At 40.4% G+C, this 20,197-nt stretch overlaps 1 protein-coding gene across 2 annotated transcripts in view; it reads right to left on the reverse strand.

Annotated features, from left to right (window-relative positions):
- Positions 1–1,028: 1,028 nt before the first annotated feature.
- The window catches only part of TMEM131 (transmembrane protein 131), a 221,560-nt gene continuing 202,391 nt past the window's right edge, over positions 1,029–20,197 (reverse strand). The window contains exons 36-41 of one of the 2 annotated variants that reach the window (XM_045827146.1): positions 11,952–12,072; positions 10,622–10,743; positions 10,420–10,516; positions 9,483–9,580; positions 8,532–8,692; positions 1,029–2,069 (exon numbers count right to left, since the gene is read on the reverse strand). In XM_045827146.1, the coding sequence (XP_045683102.1) occupies positions 1,785–2,069; positions 8,532–8,692; positions 9,483–9,580; positions 10,420–10,516; positions 10,622–10,743; positions 11,952–12,072 (884 nt within the window). In that variant the 3' untranslated portion in view covers positions 1,029–1,784. Of the gene's footprint in view, positions 2,070–8,531; positions 8,693–9,482; positions 9,581–10,419; positions 10,517–10,621; positions 10,744–11,951; positions 12,118–20,197 lie in introns of both variants that reach the window. The other variant, XM_045827145.1, reaches the window with a different exon arrangement.

Raw genomic sequence — 20,197 nt, forward strand, 5'->3', positions numbered from 1 at the left:
AACTAAAGGGGAGAAATGTGGGTGGGAGGGGTGTGCAGGGCAGAGGGGAGGGAAGAGGGGAAAATGGGACAACTGTAATAGTATAATCAATAAAATATATTTAGAAAAAGGAAGTTGGACCCAAGGAGGAACACACCAAGGCACAACAAAATGACATTACCCAAGATTACAGAGAAGTAGAGAATCTTAAAAGCAGCAAGACAAAAGGAGACAGTTACCTACAAAGGATTGCTCATAAGACTATCAGCTGATTTCTCAGAAGAGACCTGGCAGGCAAGAAAGGGCTGAAAAGAAGTATTAGAAGTCATGAAAGGGAAGAACCTACATCCAAGATTATTCTCTACAGTAAAGCCATCATTTAGAATGGAAGGGCAGATGAAGTGCTTCCCAGATAAGGTCAAGTTCAAGGAGTCTGCCATCACCAAGCCCTTATTATATGAAATATTAAAGGGACTTATTTAAGGAAAAGAAGATAAAAATCTATGAACAGTAAAATGATAACAAATTCACAACTATCAACAACCGATCCTAGAAAAAAGAAAAACAAAGAGAAAAATCAACTAAGTAAACAACTGGAACAAAACAGGATCACAGAAATGGAGATCACATGGAGGGTTATCAGCAGGGAGGTGGAGGGTAGAGAATGGAGGAAAAGGTACCGGGAATAAGAAGCATAATTGGTAGGTACAAAATTGACAGGGGGAGGTGAAGAATAGTCTAGGAAATGGAGAACCCACTTACAACAACCCATGTGCAACTCATGGACATGAACTAAGGAGGGGAATGTGGGTGGGAGAGGGGGTGCTGAGCAGAGGGGAATTAAGGGGGGGGGAATGGGACAACTGTAATAGCATAATCAATAAAATATACTTAAAAAAAAATAATGAATACTCAGAATTTAATTAGAGCACTGGGGTTCCAGCCACGATAATTCAAATTCCAGAGTAAATCATAGCATGATTCACTTTCATGTGAGAGAATCCAAATAAATGTAACTTGCATGTAAAAAAGGGCACACAACCATTCCAGGCTTTTGAAAAAAGCATCATTTATTTCAAAGTACAACACAAAGTTGTATTTTTAAGAAATACACATTTAATCTTGTTATCTCAAGACTTGGCTATGTGTATTTCAGTTTATCTTTAGAATAAATTCAGGTGTACAAATGTTACATACCTCAAGTACAAACAGCACAGAAAATGCATATGGTCTCAACTGAATGTTTTTACATTCACTAATCTGCTTTTAAACCAGGACAGCCTTATTTTAAAAAAATACTCTGTATTTTTCAGCACAAAGTCCTCATACATTTTTAAAATTAGATCTTGGCGCATAATATTGCAAAATTATAAAAAACCAATCCTGGTAATTTAATAAAATTGTCACATGCCAGAAATTCTGAATCAACTCAAAAATTATTTCCTTAGCTGTGATGTCAAATTTGCGTCCATAAAGATAAAGAATGGAAGGAGACAGGTGGTGGAAACTTGGTAACAGTTAAGGTTTTCAGATGTACAGGTCTTACTGTGTTTGTGGCCGAGTCCAGACTTTTCTAAAAGCAAAGAGCAAATCTCATTATCATAATTGCAAGAAATTATCTGAAAGCAGCGAGTGGTACAAGCCTGCCCTGCTTGAGTCTGTTTTGCAAAGAAATGAAGGGTAGGGAAGCTACAGGAAGAGCCTTAGAAAGATGTCTCAGAAACTGGCATATCATGATCTAGATACTTGAAGAGGGCCCCACTTACTAGTTTTTGTTTTGTTTTGTTTTGTTTTTTTGCTTAATTTCAATTTTCATGAGGGAAGTGCGAATTAGACCACGGGTCAGAGCTTCTTCTTCCAATTGTGGGGCTCCATATTCGCCATGGGTTGTAGGTCTGCCCCAAATCATCAGCTGGACTCGAGGCAGAAGAGGCATGAGGAGCAGAGGAGTTCTCTGTGCCCATGAGGCCAATGCTGGTCAGTGTGTTGGATGGAGTGGTGAAAGGAAGGGCGCTGCTAAGGTTGCTGGACCAGATTGAGCTGCTGAAAGGAGTGGTGGACCACAAGCCGCTGGTGTTGCCAAGGATTGACTGCAAAACAGAAAACATACAACACAGGGTCAGGCTGAGACTGGTAGGCAGATGGTAAAGCAGTGAAGATTATGCTGAAAATAGGGGCTGGGTCACAGACATCTTTCACTTCATTTATTTTAAAACAAATTAAATATTATTTGTCTTATGTACAGCCATTCCGGGGTCTGAGCAAATGGTTGTAAGCTTTTACAGAAGGACCGGCCAACTATAGCCAGTGGCCACATCCGGCCCTGCCTATTTCTGTGAATAGTGTTTCGGGAGCCCAGCCACGCCATCTCTTCATGTGCTGTCACGGCTGCCTGGCCCCGTTATGGCAGAGGTGAACAGGTGTGATCCAAAAAGCACAACCTAAAAAGCCTAAAGTATGAACTGACCCCTATTTTAAAGAATGGTTGAGATGCTTTTAAAACTGAAGCCAAATGATCACAGTAGACACAAACTCTGAAATTTATTTAAATGAAGAAGAAATCACAGGGGGATCACATTTTTCTGTCAAAAATATTTTTTTCTCATTTTTTTTATTGTACTTTTTTTCTCTGTCAAAATTTTGTAATAGCTGAAACCAGTAATTATTTTCTTTGGTAAGAATACTTTCCTAGAGCATGATTTGTGCAGAAAAATATAGCTTGAAAGCAAACAAATACACATAGAAAGCTCAAGACAAGACAGTTGCTTCTCAGAAACAAAATCAAAGGTACTGCCCAGCAAATCCTACTACCTGGCAACCACCTGTTTCTTCTCTGTATCTGAGTTTGTTTTCTTTCTTCATTTATTTTGTATTTTAGATTCCACATGTAAGTAATATCATCTGGCGTTTGTCTTTCTCTAACTTATTTAACTTGGCACAATACCCTCTAGGTCTATCCATATTGTTGTAAATGGTAAGATTTCTTTCTTATGGTACACATTGTATATGCATACTGTATCTTCTTTATACATTTTTCTCTGTTGATGGGCACTTAGGTTGCTTCTATATCTTGGCTGTTGTAAATAATGCTGCAATAAACATAGCAAGAAAGGCCTTTATCTTTTTGAATTTGTGTTTTGCATTTCTTCAGATAAATACCCAGATATTGAACTGCTGGACTGTATGGTAGTTCTCTTTTTAATTTTTGAGGAACCTCCGTATTGTTTTCCACAGAGGCTGCACCAATTTATAACCCCACCAACAATGCATGAAGGTTTCCTTTTTCCCGTATCTTCACTAAAATTTTTTTTTAATTAATGATCACCATTCTAACAGGTGTGAGGTAGTATTTTGTGCTTTTGATTTGCATTTCCCTGATGATTAGTAACGTTGACCATTTGTGTGTGTCTTCTTCAGAAACATGTCTTTTCACATCCTCTGCCCAATTTTTCATCGGATCGTTAGGTGTTTCTTGGTGTTAAGTTATACAGGGAGGAGCAAATGTAGGTTTACAGCTGCTTGTATAGAAAATAATACAATAAACAACTCTGTGCTTTGTGTACTCACAACTGTGAACCTACTTTTGCCCCACCCTGTATGAGTTCTTTATATAGTTTGGATGATAACCCCTCTCGGATGCATCATTAGCACATATCTCCTCCCACTCAGTAGGTTCTTTTCATTTTGTTGGTTTCCTTTGCCGTGCAGAAACTCTTCAGTATGACATAGCCCCTTTTATTTATTTTTCTTTTGTTTCCCTTACTCAAGAAGACATAACCAAAAGAAAAAAAAATCACTAAGAGTAATGTCAAAGAGTTTACTCCCTACATTTTCTTCTTGGAGTTTTATTGTTTCAGGTCTTACATTTAAGGCTTTAATCCATTTTGAGTTCACTCCTGTATATGGTGTAAGAAAGTAGTTGTTTCATTTTTTTAATGCATGTATGTGTAGTTTTCCCAACACTGCTTATTGAAGAGACTGTTTTTACCCCATGGTATATTCTTGCCTCCTCTGTCATGAATTGAACACATAAGCATGGTTTTATTTCTGGGCTCTCTATTCTGTTTCACTAATCTGTCCATTTTTATGCCAGTACCATAGTGTTTTGATTATGACAGACTTGTAGTACAGCTTGAAATCAGGTAGTATGATATCTCTAGCTTTCCTGTTCTTCCTCAAGATTGTTTTGGCTAATTTGTGGTCTTTATACGTCTATATAAATTTTTAGACTATTTGTTCATTATGTAAAAAATGCCCCTGGTGTTTTGATAGGGATTGTACTGAGTGTGTAGATTGTTTTGGGTAGTATGGACAGTTTGATGACATTAATTCTTCCTATTCATGAGCACAGTTAATCTTTCCACTTATTTGAGTTTTCCAATACTATGTTGAATCAATGTGGTGAAAGTGGACATTCTAGTCTTGTTCCAGATCTTAAAGACAACACTTTTGGCTTTTCACTGTTGAGTATGACGCTTGTCATATCTTGCCTTTATTGTGTTGAGGTATGTTCCCTTGATACCCACTTTAGAGTTTATCATAAATGAATGTTGGATTTTGTCAAATGCTTTGCCTGCATCTATGGATATAATGATATGATTTTCATCCTTCACTTTGTTATGTGGTGTATTATGTTAATTACTTTGGGGATATTGAACCAACCTTGCATCCTGTGAATAAATCCCACTTGATAATGGTGTGTGATCTTTTTAATGTATTATTGAATCATATGGTAATATTTTGGTGAGCATTTTTGCATCTGTGTTCATCAGGGAATACTGACCTGTAATTTTTTTGTACTGCCTTTGGTTTTGGTTATCAGGGTAATGATGCCCTTTTAAAATGAGCTTGGGAGCTTTCCCTCTAAAATTTATTGTGACAGTTTGAAAAATATAGGAATCAATTCTTTTTTTGATGGTTGGTGAAACTCTGAAGACATTTGGTCCAGGATTTTTGTTTGTTGGGAGTATTCTCATTACTGATTCCATTTCACTAGTAATGAGTCTGTTTAGATTTTGTTTTTTCCTAATTTAGATTTGAAAGATTGCACGTTTGTAGGAATTTATCAGTTTCTTCAAGTTGTCCAATTTGTTGGCATATAATTGCTCTACTATTTTCTTATCCTTTCTGTTTCTGTACTGTCGGTCATCACTTCTCTTTCATTTCTAATTTTACTTTTGGGTTGTCTTCTCATTTTTTCTTAATGGGTATGACTACAGGTTTATCAGTTTTACTTATCTTTTCATAGATCCACCTCCTGATTTCACTGGTCTTTTCTATTGTGCTTTTAGACTCTATTTAATTTACCTCTACTCTGATCTTTATTATTTCCTTCCTTCTACTCACTTTAGTCCATTTACATTTAATTATTAATTATTTATGTAGCTACTGTCATTTTATTGTTTTAATTGATTTTACAGTTCTTCTCTGTTCTTTTATTATTTGCTTGATCTCTTCTATGTTGATGACTGTTTACAGTGTTTTTGAAGTCCTTTGTTTCTTGTATATCTCCTGTAGGTTTTTGGTTTGTGGTTACCATGTGCTCCATATATACCAATCTATGTTTATAGCAGTCTATTTTCAGTTGATTGTTGCTTAAGTTTGGACACATTCTAAAATCCCTAAAATTTTTACTCACCCCCTCCACATTTATGTTTGTGTCATTATTTTTCCTTCTTTTGTTTGTGTGTATCCTTTAATTTATTATTGTAATTATACATGACCTTCCTATGTTTGCCTTTCAACCTTTGTATTAGCTTTATAGTTGGTTGATCCACTGCTTCAATTAAGTGTTTACCTTCACCAGTGAGCCTTTTTTTCCCTTTCATATATTTTCTTATTTATATTTTGGGTTCTTTTTTCTTTTAAGAAGTTCCTTCAACATTTATCCTAATACTGGTTTAGTGATGATCAACTCCTTTAGAGCTTTTTCTTGACTGGGAAAAAAGTTCTCCTTCAATTCTAAATGACAGCCTTGCTGCGTAGAGCAGTATTAGTTGTAGGTGTTTGTCTTTCCTCACTTTGAATATTTTGTGCCAATCCCGTCTGCTGAGAAATCAGCTGACAGTCTTCTGGGAGCTCCCTTGTAAGCAACTGCTTTTCTCTTACTGCTTTTAAGATCCTCTGTCTTTAATCTTTGGCATTTCATTTTTTTATTTTTTAAAGCTTCTATTTATTTATTTTTAGGGAGCAGAAAAGAGGGGGAGAGAAACATCGGTGTGTGAGAGAGACATCGATTGCCTGTCTCTCATATGCTGACACCTGGCCGACAACCCAGGCATGTGCCCTGACTGAGAATCAAACCAGCAGCCTTTTGGTTTGCAGGCCAGCACTTAATCCTCTGAGCCACACCAGGTAGGGTAACCTTTGGCATTTTAATTATCATGTGTCTTAGTGTGGGACTCTTTGGGTTCATCTTGTTCAGCACTCTGTGGTTCCTGGATTATGTGCCTACTTCCCACTGTCAGGTTAGGGAAGTTTTCCATCATTATTTCTTCAATATGTTTTCAGTCCCTTGCTCTTTCTTATTCTGGTAACACTATGATACAATGTTGGTATGCTTGATGTTGTCCCAGGGGTATCTTAAACTATTCTCATTTTAAATTTTTTTTTTTTTTTTTTACTGTTCTGATTGGGTGTTGGCCTCTATCTTATCTTCTACATCATTAATTTGATCCTCTGCTTTTGATTTCCTCTAATGTATTTTTCATTTCACTTATACTTCTCATTTATGATCTTTTTATATTTCTATCTTCTTTTTTATGTTTCCTTTTTGTTGATGTTCTCACTGAGTTCATCTATTCTCCCCCTAAATTAAGCATTCTTACAACCAAGTGTTTTGAATTCTGCATCTGGTATACTGCTTATCTCCATTTCATTCTTCTTTTGGAGTTTGATCCTGTGTTTCTGGGTATTAGGTAGATCTGCTGTATCCAGGTCTTGACAGAATGTTCTTATTTAAGAGGCATCCTATAGGGCCCAGTGGTGCAGTCTCCTTGGGAGTCTATTGTGTGGGTTGTGTGACTTGATTGCTGCTGGGACTGACCCTCAGGCTGACGGGCTGTGAGGGCTGGTGGTGACTACAGTGTACAAGCTGTTGTGTGTGACCTTCACAGATTCAAAATTGCCTTAGTGGGGCTCTGGTACCAGCTGAGTCCACTGTTGAGATGTGTTATTTGTGGAGCTGATTGGTGGTGCCCTTGTGTGGTCCAAAGCTGGCTACCAGGCATGCTCTAGAGCCTCTAGGGAGGAGCTCTGGCATAGGTCAAAGTCAACTATCATTTGAACCTGTCTAGGCACCATCTGGTAAGAGGTACAAAGTGATCTATGGTTGGATGTTGCTTGTACTGAGCTTGGAGGCATTTGGGAGAGGCCCTTCTGGAAAACAAGGTTGGCTGCGACTAGTGTCAAGCTTGGGACCCATTGGTGGGCATCACAATATGAGCTGAGGCCATCTGCCACTTGGCTGAGTGTGTGGCCACTTAATTGAGGCTATATTCCAAAGCCAAGACTGGCTTCTGTTTATGCCAGCCTTGGGGGCTAACAAATGGGAGTTACAATGCAAGTTGAGACCTGTTGCTGCTTGTGCTGAGCTTGGGGTAGCTTAGCAAAGGGTACTGGTTACACTGAGGTCTGCTGATGATCATTTGAGGTTTGCAGACCTTTGAGAGGTTTTAGGAAAGTCTGTAGCACAAGCCAACACAGAATGCTTGTGTGAAGAAGCCCCTGAAAGAGGTGTGACCGGGCAGGAGAACTGGGTGAGGCAGGGTCTCAGGGAATCATCAGAGTGGGGTGAACTGTATTAGGCTAACAGAGAGCTCACATTTGGAGCTAGGTGGCTGGGTGTGGGGAGAGCTCAACAAAGGAACTATGTCACCTCCTAGCACTTCTGTCCCTGAAGAGAGCTTCCCCTCTATCCCTTGTCCTAAAGCTAGTGAATTTAGTTCCTCTCCCTATGTCCCTCGTGCTTTTTGAGCTGTTGGCCCTGTGCTGGAGAGTGGAGTGAGTCTCTGTGCAAGTCCTTTAAGAGCAACACCTTGGTCTCAAGCAGTCCTTGTCTCTCTTGGATGCAATCCCTGCTGCTTTTCACAGACATGAGACTCTTCTTCCTCGCACTGGCACTCCAGGCTGGGGAGCTCATGTGGGGTTGGGACCTCTCACTCACTCCTCAGGAAAGCCCTCACCAGTCTGTGTCTCCATTCCCCCTTACCATTCTGGATGTGGCTTCTTTTTTATATCCTTAATTACAGGACTTCTGTTTAGCTAGTCTTCAAGTGGTTCTCAATGATGGCTGTTCTATAATTTAGCTAATTTTGATGTGGTCATGGAACAAGGCAAGAACAGTGTTTATCTACTCCACCATCTTGACGAGAAGTCCCCTCTTTCCATAATTTCTTCTTGACTTTAATGGCTCTGACAAGCATTGATGGGTCACTTTGGCACATGTGAAGGCACAGTCAGAAAGACAGTAACAGTTCTAACCCAACCTTTCCACACTATTATCAGTTGTTTATAACTGTGGCAGTAATGATGAGTGAGCCCTGAGTACTCACTGTGGCTGTGTGGGTCGGGGGACTGGAACTGGCTGGCCAGGAAGGGCTGGGATCTGTTGCTGGAGAGTCCCAAAGGTAGGCAGGGCCACTACTGAACTCATTCCAGCTCCTCTGGGAGGCCTGATTGCACGGTCGAGATAACCCAAGTTTGCTAAAAACTTCTGAAAATAAGAACACAAGTTTGAATCCCTATTTTATTTTGCCTCGGTCAAGAAAGTGGCACATCCAACAATTTACTATGTATTATCTAGTATCTGTTTCAATTTCTTTCTTCTCAAATACATTTCTCTTCTTCTATGTCTAATTATCAGATCATAATCACATCCTTTCTCACCAAGGATAGGACTGGGCATTCACCTAATGGCACATATTCCACTGCTGCTCGCTGGGAGTCATTCCACCTACCTCATCAGCTCCCACCACACTCCGGGAGGGAACAGGGGATGGTCCCCAGAACTCAGGCACACAGTGCACGATTTGAATACTTTTACCCAAACCTAGATAACAACATAAAATGAAAGCATTTCCCCACTCTAACATCACAGTCACAGCTAATGTAAAACTCCCATGGTGGTCTCTAATTCTGTACAGCAAGAAAATGTAAGGAGGCCTGGCATGGCCAGGAATCACAGTTCAGACACAGAATCCTTTCCTGAAGTTCTTAAGTAAGTGTTGTGGAGCACAAACCAATAGAGACTCACGCTGGGGCCCATAAGCATCTGTCCAAGCAGCAAGAACAGACCCACTTCCCTAAGGTAAACCCACATACTTTATGTCTGTTGGCGACTGACTGCAAGTACAAAGAAATGTATCTTTTGAAAATGTCCACTACATGACAAATCATGCTTTCCTCTCTATCTCTGTGTTTTCCCACACGTAAAACTAGACTTCATCCTCCTTCCTTCTTTGTCCACAGGCTTATCAGTTACAGGTCTAGTGTGAAACACTCACCACCAGTTAGGTTAAAAGAATTCCCAAAGGCGGAGAACGAATTGAGGGGTGTGAAGTCAGGGCTGCTGGGGTTGCTGACGGGACTCCACAAACCCGAGCTGAATGTTCCAAGAGGGAAATGCAACACAAAATGGATGACAGTTAGTGTAAATGGATCTCTTAACCATGGCTTCACGAAGGGGAGGTACTGCCTCAACTGGTGGCACTCAAGTATTAAACACAAACACAGATGGGAGAGCTGAAAACATTGTCTACACCCCTGAGGGTTGGAAGAACAGAGAATTCCAGAGCTCTTGCTCCTTATCACAAGCTGAGAGCCTGGAGATACTGCTTCCTTATGTTTACTTTTTGGTAATAAAAGATTTATTTAAAAACATTTAAACACAGATTCATTTCCTTTTAGTACCAAGCAGGTAAAATTGGGGTTCTGCTTATTGACAGTCTTTATTGTTACTTTATTAATCTGGGAGGATAAACCAAGGCACTCACGGCATGCCACCAGGCCCATGCAGTGCTCTGGGTCAAGGAAGTGGCATGTCCGATAATTTACTATGAATTATCTAGTATTTGTTCCAATTTGTTTCCCCTCAAATCCATTTTTTTTGTTCTTCTGCATCTAATTATCTGATCACAACCTTTCTTACAGAAGGCTATGATAATGGGAAAGGAAAACACAAACCTCCCTCTCTGCTAGGGTGATACATACTGGGTGCGCCTCCTTCCCTCTGTCAGAGGAGCTATGGGGGAAGCACAGTAACTAAGCTTTCTGCTTCCACCCAAAAGACAAGAGTCCCTGGAAGCCTGGACCACTTCTGACAGATGCCTACTTGTAATCTAGGGAAAAATGCCTGAAACACATGTATGGACAGAAGAGCCATACATGCCTGACTTGGGAAACCTGTCCATCTTTCTGTTGAGTAAGAATGGTCTACTGTACCTGTCTGAGCCATCGCTGTCAACAGGAGTGTGTGAAATGCCAAGACTGCTGGAAAAATCTGTTTTGTTTGAAGACACTTTAGCAAAGCCATTCCCACCTGTAACAATGGACTCTGCATCAATTGAAGACAAATCAAGCCAAAGATAACTCCACCATGCCTGACACCCTGCTGTAACAGGCCTTCTGATGCCAGACCACTCACCTGGGCTCTTGTCATAGCCAGCTGTGACCGCAGCAAAAGTGGGGTTGCCATTCTTGCCAGGAAGTGAGGCTGCTTTTGTCAATTTCTGTTGGCTTCCATTTGGCTGCTTGGTTTTTGGGTCGCTGAAGAAAGAAGCAAAAAGAAAACAACTAATCCCTCGCCAGCACTGCCTGCTGGAGGCCCGTAGGGGCACCTCAAGACTGTGGCTCCACAGGACTGGGCCCATGCAGTCAGCACCTTCACTGTGCCAGGCCAGGGCCGCCCTTGGGGCACAGTCTTGCCTCATGTCAGTGCTTTGGGACCTACAACTTCACGGTCAAATGGAAAATAAGGGATTTATGGGGAAAAGAAAATATAGGATCAGTATAAGAGACCAGGACACAATTTAGGGACTGGAAAGGCTGTTTAAGAGAAGGATTTTAGGAAGGGAGGCACTAGGAAGTGAACAAGGAATAGAATGTGAGGTCTTGACAGGCAACAACACATGACAAACTGGTTCTTAGGGGTGTCTTCCCCTATCAGGACAGGCCAAGGAGCTCATGGTGGCAAAGGCCCAGGCTGGGTACCCTCTCCCAGACTAAGTGGATGCTGCCTTTTTCAGCAAAAGGTAAGAACTGGGCATTTGCACTGTAGTTTTCTCATGTGGAAAGCAGGGATGGTAACAGTACCTGGTCTGTGCTTGCCGGGAGGGTGAAATGCAGGGACAGCTGTGGGGTGCTGAGAACAGTGCTGGTGCATGGTAAGAACTTGGTCAGGACTGGATAGGTGGTTACAATTACCACTGAGGTTACTGTTACCCTTAAAGTCAGTTAAACACAAGTGTGGCTGTGCCTCCAGTGAGGAGCACCACTTGAGGGGGTCCCATCTGCCTGTCAGGAGGCTGCCTGGCTATGCCCATGTCTCCTACTGCAGCAGACTTGTTCTAGATCCCGCCTTCTTAACTGTTAAGCTAAAGTGCCACAAGGTGAAGATAAATGTCCCACAAACCCATTTCCTCAACTCAAAGGACATTTGTAGATCTTCATTTAATGCTCAGCATACTTATTTACTCTTAAATTAGAACATAATGCTGAAAAGTTATATTATGTATTTTTAGCCCATGGATGATAAAAGCCAAGGGACAGAGAGGTGCTGCTGGAATTGGGCACCAACATGACGGCACCAAGGGAAAACCTGACCCAGGGAAAGGGCGGGGCTGTCAACAGCAGATGTAGGAGGCCAGACAGGATAGCAGTTTGTAGCCACTGATTGTTCCTATTTAATGGGAGTGAGCCTCAGGTTTCTGGAACACTTACCTGTTCAAGGAACAGGAAGCAACCAGGGAGCCTACCTGCTGGAGCTACTGTTGACAATGCTGCTGTAGCTGCCGCGGGACGTGAGCAGGCAAGGTGCAGCGGGGGGAGATGGAGAGGCAGGTGTCGGTGAGGTCTGGCGTTGTTTTAAGAAAATGTCTGCGTTGAGGGTTTGCAGAGAAAGTTTATAAAGACTATCAGTAGCTGGAAAGTAAAGATAAAAGGTCTCATTAATGTGATAGTTTCACTTTTCAAAATCAATTACTTTTGATGTTTCATTTGATACTATGCAGAATTCAGGTGCTTCTACAAAGAAAAACAAAATTAAAGCTTTTACATGTACTGTGTTCAAAGGTTTAAAGAAAACAAGGAAAGCAGCTTCTCTGCATTATGAGGCCTCCCTGGAAGGACCAGTGAGGCCCATCTCTGCCAAGTTGTGTAGGATCCCACGAACAGGTCTGCTTTTCTTCCCTTCTCCCACGACCTGCAGGAATGGGTAGGTGAAAACACCGTGTGGGGTCTGAGTCTCTAAATGTCCACACAGGCTCACACGCAGGTGCAGGGCCTGTGGCAAAACATCCCGCATTTCACCGCACAGTACCCTGTATTTCCACACACTTGGTGAGGTGTGGGTCCTGGCTCCTGGTTTACAAGGATACAAATTCCAAGCATCTTCCTGCTTCCCTTTAGGGTAATGTCTACACAGCTGTTTTAAAAATTTAAAACAAAAAAATTGTCATGAAATGATACTTCTGCACTCACTAAATGGAAACACATAATACCTTTATCAGAAAAGGTATCACCACTTCTGACCAAGATGGTAGGGCAGGTAAACAGCAAGATCACTCACATCCTCCTATGACCACCACATTAAGTTACAACTAAAGTAGAACTAGAAAAAGAAGAACAAACAAAGCTCAAAGTGAGTAGAAAGAAGGAAATAATAAGAACCAGAGCAGAAAATTTTTTTAAAAAGTTAAAAAAACAGAAAAAAAAATCAAAACATAAGAGTTGTTTTTTGAAAAGGTAAACAAAATTAATAAACCTTTAGTCAGACTCATCAAGAAAAAAATGAGAGGACCCACATAAATAAAATCTGAAATGAAAGGAAACTGATGCTACACAAATAGAAAGAATTGTAAGAAAATACGACAATTACATGCCAACAAATGGGACAACCTAGAAGCAATGGATAAACTCCCAGAAACACGCACTCTTCCACAGTGAATCAGGAAGCAACAGAAAACCTGAACACTGATTATGACCAATGAAACTGAAGTGGTAATTTAAAAAAAAAACTCCCAACAAACAAAAGTCCAGATCAGATGGCTTCACAGGTGAATTTTACCAAACATTCAAAGAAGAATTAGCACCTTCTCAAACTATTACCATTATAGAAGAGGAGGGACATTCCTAAACTCACATTATGAGGCCTGCATTACTCTCATTCCAAAACCAAAGACAGTACAAAAAAGAAAATTATAGGCCAACATCCCCAACGAAATAAAATCTTCAACAAAATATTAACATACCAAATTCAGCAATACATTAAAAAGATGATCAAGTGGGAGTTATTCTCAGGATGCAAGACTGGTTCATTAATTATTACATTATTGTGATATATACCACATAACAAAATTAAGGATAAAGATCATATCGTCACATCAACAGATGCAGACAAAGCATTAGACAAAAGCCAACATCAATTTATGATGAAAATTCTCAGCAAAGTGAGAATAGAGAAAACATTCCTCAACATAATAAAGGGCATATATGACAACCCCACAGCCAACATCATACTCAACAGTGAAAAGTTGAAAAGCTTTTTCTTTAAGATAAGGAACAAGACAAGGAGGCCCACCTTTATCAATTATATTCAACATAGTATTGGAAGTCCTAGCCAAAGCAATTAGGCAAGAGAAAGAAGTAAAAGGCACCCAAATTGGAAAGGAGGAAGTAAAACTGTCATTATTTGCAGATGACATAATACTACAGGGCCCAGCACAAATAACACCCCCTTTTATTACAAAATATTTTATTACAAAATCATAAGCATATAATTGTGTAACATAACAATATCACACTCAAGTACACCATATGACACTTTATGGGAAATATTCAAATTAAAACTATAAATTATTACACCCATATTATTACCTTACCAACCACACTCAAGCAGGCATTACTTCTGCCAGACCCTGTATATACAGAAAACCCAAAAAACATTTATAACTAATAAATGAACTCACTAAAGCAGCAGGATACTAAACTAATACTCAGAATTCGGTTGCATTTTTCTATGCCAATAATGAACTATCACAAAGAGAAATTAGAAACCAATCCTATTTACAAATGCATCAAAAAGAATACCAACAAATAAATTTAAACAAGGAGGAAAAATACCTATACTCCAAAAACTATGAGACACTGAAGAAATAAAAGAAGACACAAATAAATGGAAGGCTACACTGTGCTCATAGATAAAAAAAATTAACATCATTACAATGTCCTTACTACCTAAAGCAATCTAGAGATTCAATGCAATTCCTAACAAAACACCAGTGGCATTTTTCACAAAATGAGAACAAATAATCCACAAGTTATTTATAGACTCCGAATAGTCAAAACAATCTTGAGAAAGAACAGGTTGGCGGAATCACATTACCTAATATCAAACTACACTACAAGGCCATAGTAGTCAAAACAGCATGGTACTGGCATAAAAACAGACACATAGATTAATGGAATAGAGCCCAGAAATAAACTCATGTTTATATGGTCAATTAATCTAAGACAAAGAAGTCAAGATTATACTATAGGGTGAAGACATTCTCTTCAATAAGTGGTGTGTTCCCACCTGGAGAGATATGAGGGGGAACCAAAAAGCCCCTGGAATGTATTTACTGTCTAAAAAACTGTGTATTTATTCCTATATGTTTAAACTTCAGTCACCTTCAAAGTACTGTCCATTTGATGCAATATACATATTGAGATTTTTTTTCCACTGCTCAAAACAACTTTTGAACTTGTTCATTTTGATGCCGTTTAGTGCTTCTGCCATTTTTTGTTTCACCTCTTCCACATCGACAAAATATTTCCCTTTGATTACTTTTTTCATCCAGGAAACAAAAATCACTTGGGGCGAGAGCAGGTGAACAGGGGCCATGCCATTTTTGGTCAAAAACTGCTGAACACTCAGCACAGTGTGGGCAGGCGTGCTCCTAAATCACCCATCAGGAAATGGGCAAAGATGCTGAAAAGAGTCTTCAAAAAACATTCACTGAAGCCAAATGCAGGTTCTCACAACATGCCAGTGGGTACACTGATACAGGTGGGTTCTTAGAGAAAGGTTCCTAACCTAGAGGGGGACGCCTATGCTAAAAGGGACCCACCCTCCAGAAGATAATTCCATTTTTTGGGTCCCCCTTGCACATGGAAAAAAAGGAAACTAAACCAGTTTTTTACACAATATACAAGAATAAACTGAAAATGGATTAAAGTCTTAAATTAAAGAACTAAAAAAAAAACTGAAGAAAATGTAGGCAAGTAAACTGTGACATCATTCTTAGCAATTTTGGGGATAAGTTTCCTTGGGCAAGGGAAACAAAAGAAAAGCAAATGGGACTACATCAAACTAAAAATTTTCTGCACAGTGAAGGAAACCATCAACAAAATAAAAAGAAACTTACTGAATGGAAGAAGGTATTGGCCAGTGATAAATCTGATAAGGAGTTAATATACAAAATATATAAGGAAATCACACAACTTAACACCAAGAAAACAATCAGATTAAAAATGGGTCAGAGGACATGAACAGACATTTCTCCAAAGAGCACATATAGATAGATAATGAACATATGAAAAGATGCTTAACATTACTAATCATCAGGTAAATGCAAATTAAAAGCACAATAAGATACCACCTCACACTTGTCATAATGGCTATTATCAATAAATCAAAAAACCAATGTTGGTGAAGATGTGGAGAAAATGGAACCCTCATGCACTGTTGACTGCTGTTGGGACTGCGAACTGGCACTGCCACTATGAGAAACAATATAGAGGTTCCTCGGAAAATTAAAAATAAAACTGCTCTATGACCCAGCAATTCTATTCCTGAGTATTTATACAAGGAAATCTCAAACACAAATCAAAAAGATATGTGCACCCCTATGTTCACTGCAGCATTATTTACAACAGCCAAGATATGGAAGCAACTAGTGTCCACCAACAGACAAATGAGTAAATACGTGGTACGTATATACAATGGAGTATTAACCATAAAAAAGAATGAAATCTTACCATTTGTGACAACATGGATGGACTGAGTATTATGCTAAATGAAATAATTAGAGAAAGACAAATACTGTATTGTTTCACTTATATGTGGAATCTAAAAAACAAAATGAATGAACAAGCAAAACAAACTGGTAATACAGAGAATGAACTGATGACTGCCAGATGGGAGGGGATTTGGAGAATGGGGGAAAAAGGTGAAGATTAAGACGTAACCAGAGGGTGGGGGAGGGGGATAACAGGGAAAAGAATGGGAAGGGTCGTCAAGGAACTTGTATAAAGGACCCATGGACAAAGCCGAAGTGGGTAGGATTGAGGGTGGAAGGTGGGGGTTGGTGTCTGGGAAGAGTGGTGAGGGAAAATGGAGACAACTGTACTTGAACAATAAAAAAAAAGATGTACAAATTGGCAGTTATTGCATAAAAACAGTTACAAGGATGTAAAGTATAGCAAAAGAGAACAGAGTCAATAATATTGTAATAACTATGTATGGTATCAAAAGAGTACTAGACTTATTGGGGTGATCACGGAAGTTTTACAGTGTCTAATCACTACGTTGCATACCTGAAAGTAATATTGTATGTCAACTGTAATTGAGAAATAAATAAAAATATTGCAAAAAGATTTTTTTAAGCCCTGACCAGTGTGACTACGTGGGTTGTGCATTGTTCTACAAAGTGAAAGATTACTGGCTGACTCCCAGTCAGGGCACAGGCCTAGGTTGCAGGTTTGATTCTCAGTTGGGGCACCTCTAAGAGGCAACCGATTAATGTTTCTTTCCCTTTCTGCCTTCCTTGCCCTCTCTTAAAATTTTTTAAATTAAGAAAAAAGAAAGAAAAAGATATCATGTGTACCTTGGCACTGTTCAGGTGACTGTGGTACAAATAAGTCTAAGGAAAGTGCTCCGGCCTCTGTAAATTCAGTCTCCATGGGCTCCCAGTCTTTGAAGCTGCCCACTGGCCCAGTTATACTGGCACAACTGCACAGCCCCACTGCCCTCGTTTCTTATCTTTGCCCAAAACTGCTCTGCCCAGTCTGACATACTTCCCAGTGACCCTCCTAGTTGGCCTTTTATGTCTCATGTGAGTCCTGTGTACAGTGAGGACAGTCTGCTGTACTCAGATTTCCTGTGAGGGGTCTGTTCCTCCTCACTTCCATACTGAAGCCTGCACTCATGGTGTTTCTACTTCCTTGTAATTCTCTTACATTTGATGCATCTCCCCAGAACCCTTGGGTTCAGGGTCTAGATAAGGCTGTAGATTCCCTGGCTGTGTCAAGGCCCCCATTATGGCACCCACCAAGGAAAACATCCTTTTCTTTGAAGCCCAAGCTATCCATTTGCCAGCCTCTGTGCCACCTTGTGCCTGCTCCCGGAGTTCTCCCTGACATTCCTCAATGGTGTTGGCACCTTACTCACTGTCCTTATGACCGTCCCACCCACTCTCACCTGTGACCATGTGGATAATTCCTTCCCTCATATGCTGTGTTGTTTGTTGCCCTGATGCCCACACTCAGGGCCCATCCCAAACACCATCTCCTCTACGAACCCTGCTCAAATCTCTCCATTCTCCTGCCCTCCTTGGAAGCCCTCATAGCACAGTGTGCCTCAATAATATCACATCTTCACTGCAGGGTCACTTACTATTTGTACACTTGTCCTGAACCTTCCCTACAAACCTCTTATATACTACATTTTCTGACCTCCTCCAACACCACCAGAAGTGACCTGTCCCCCTGTGAACTCTACACACCTGTACCCCTCACCTGAATTCTAAGTTCTTAGTCTCTATCTGACTTACTAAGGCTTCATTTACATTTCCCTTCTTCTTAAACAATGTTGTTGCTCAATCCTGATTTTACCTTTAGTGCAAACAAGCCAAATGTAAGTTTACTCTTAAACTGCAGTGTAGACAAGTCAGTCCTAAGACTGGCCCTCTCTTCATCCTAAATCCTGCCATCAGGTCCCTCCCTGTGTTTGTCTTTCTTGTCTTCTATTTCAGGCATGGACCTCTGCCTTATTTTAGTGGCTGTGCTGCTGTCATGATTGACAGCAAGCCAAATCTGAGAACAAGGTAAAAAAGTTAGTGAAGAAAATAATGAAACTTTCACATAGGTTATTTATGTAAAAGATATGAGTAAAGTTGAGAGTAAACTGAATTTTTAGAAAGTGATTATACTCTAAGTGTATGAGAACAAGAAAGGTAAAGCAATGTGGAGTTAACTAACGCTCTCATAAAGCAGCAGCTTTTCAAATGATTTCCCAATCCAAACAGGTCTTCCTATTTTGGACAATGGGCAGTGGTGCGCTGGTGCACCAGCTTCTGGGGAACAAAAAGCTAATGTGAATCATTTGCTATTTCTCTGGTGTACATATTCATTACAGCAGGTAATTATTAACAATGGAAGGGAGCAAATGGAATCAGACATCAAGCCTGATTAACCAGGAAGCTGCAGCTTCACGGACTCCCCTGGACACAGCTGCATCCTCCGCCAAAGGGACTCAGTCCCCAACTAGGTGGAAGGACCAGTTTTCCAATCTCCCGGGGAATAATCAGCCTGTTACTGGGGGTAGGGAGAACCAGCAAGAGATTCTCTTGTAGAGGCATGCGCAGCTGAAGCCAGATAACAAAGCAAAACTATGAAACAAGTGCAGCAGGAGCCAAAATGGCAACCACAAAGGGGCGCAGTCTAGCCTGGGAAAACATGGGAAAAGGAGTGGATAGGATAAGGGCACAAAACCTGAAGGATCCAAGAAAGGGATTGGATAGGGGGAGGGCCCAGCATAGCACGAAGAAAACCTAGGAAACAGGTTGGACAGTTTGCAAGACAGCCTGTTTGTTCCTGAAACCAAGAAAATACATGAAGGATCAGCAGGGACCTCGGGACAGTTGCCACTAGAGCCTGCCTGCCTTCTACATCTCCAAGGGAGTATTATTTATTTTCACCCCAATAAATCTTTCCATCACTCTTAAACTTCTCCCATGTGTATGCCCCCTGAAATTCTTTTCTTGAGACACTACAAGAACCCATATTCTCCAGCAATGGTCTCAGCATGACCAACTGAGCTACTACAGTTTAACAACTGGCAGACTATTTAACAACAGGCTTTTGTTGGCTGTATAAGCTGGCTCCACCAAACCAGACACTGGGTTGCCTTCATTTTATTCTTTATTATTTTTTATTTTATCTTATTAATTATGCTATTACAATTGTCCTATCTTCCCCCTTTCACTCCCCTCCATCCTGCATACCCCCTCCCACCCACATTCCCCCGCTTTAGTTCATGTCCATGTGTCGTAAGTTCTTTTGCTTCTACATTTCACATACTATTCTTGCCCTCTCCCTATTTTCTACCTACCATCTATGCTACTTATTCTCTGTACCTTTTCCCCCTCTCTCCCCCTCCCACTCCCTTGTTGCTAACCCTCCATGTGATCTCCATTTCTGCTCTTGTTCTAGTTGATTACTTAGTTTGTTGTTGGTTTTGCTTTAGGTGTGGTTGTTAATTGTGAGTTTTCTGTCATTTTACTGTACATGTTTATCTTCTTTCTCTTAGATAAGTCCCTTTAACATTTCATATAATAAGGGCTTAGTGATGATGTACTTCTTTAACTTGACCTCATCTGAGAAACACTTTATCTGCCCTTCCATTCTAAATGAAAGCTTTGGTGGATAGAGCAATCTGGGATGTCGTCCTTGCCTTTCATGACTTGGAATACTTCTTTCCAGCCCCTTCTTGCCTGCAAGTTCTCTTTTGAGAAATCAGCTGACAGTCTGATGGGAACGCCTTTGTAGGTAACTGTCCCCTTATCTCTTGCTGCTTCAAGAATTCTCTCCTTCATTTTAATCTTGGCTCATGTAATTATGATGTGCCTTGGTGTGTTCCTCCTTGGGTCCAACTTCTTTGGGACTCTCTGAGCTTCCTGGACTTCCTAGGAGTCTATTTCCTTTGCCAGATTGGGGAAGTTCTCCTTTGTTATTTGTTCTA

Source organism: Phyllostomus hastatus, unplaced genomic scaffold (assembly GCF_019186645.2).
Source record: "Phyllostomus hastatus isolate PE091 unplaced genomic scaffold, TTU_PhHast_1.1 phas_scaffold_78, whole genome shotgun sequence".
Taxonomy (NCBI): Eukaryota; Metazoa; Chordata; class Mammalia; order Chiroptera; family Phyllostomidae; genus Phyllostomus; species Phyllostomus hastatus.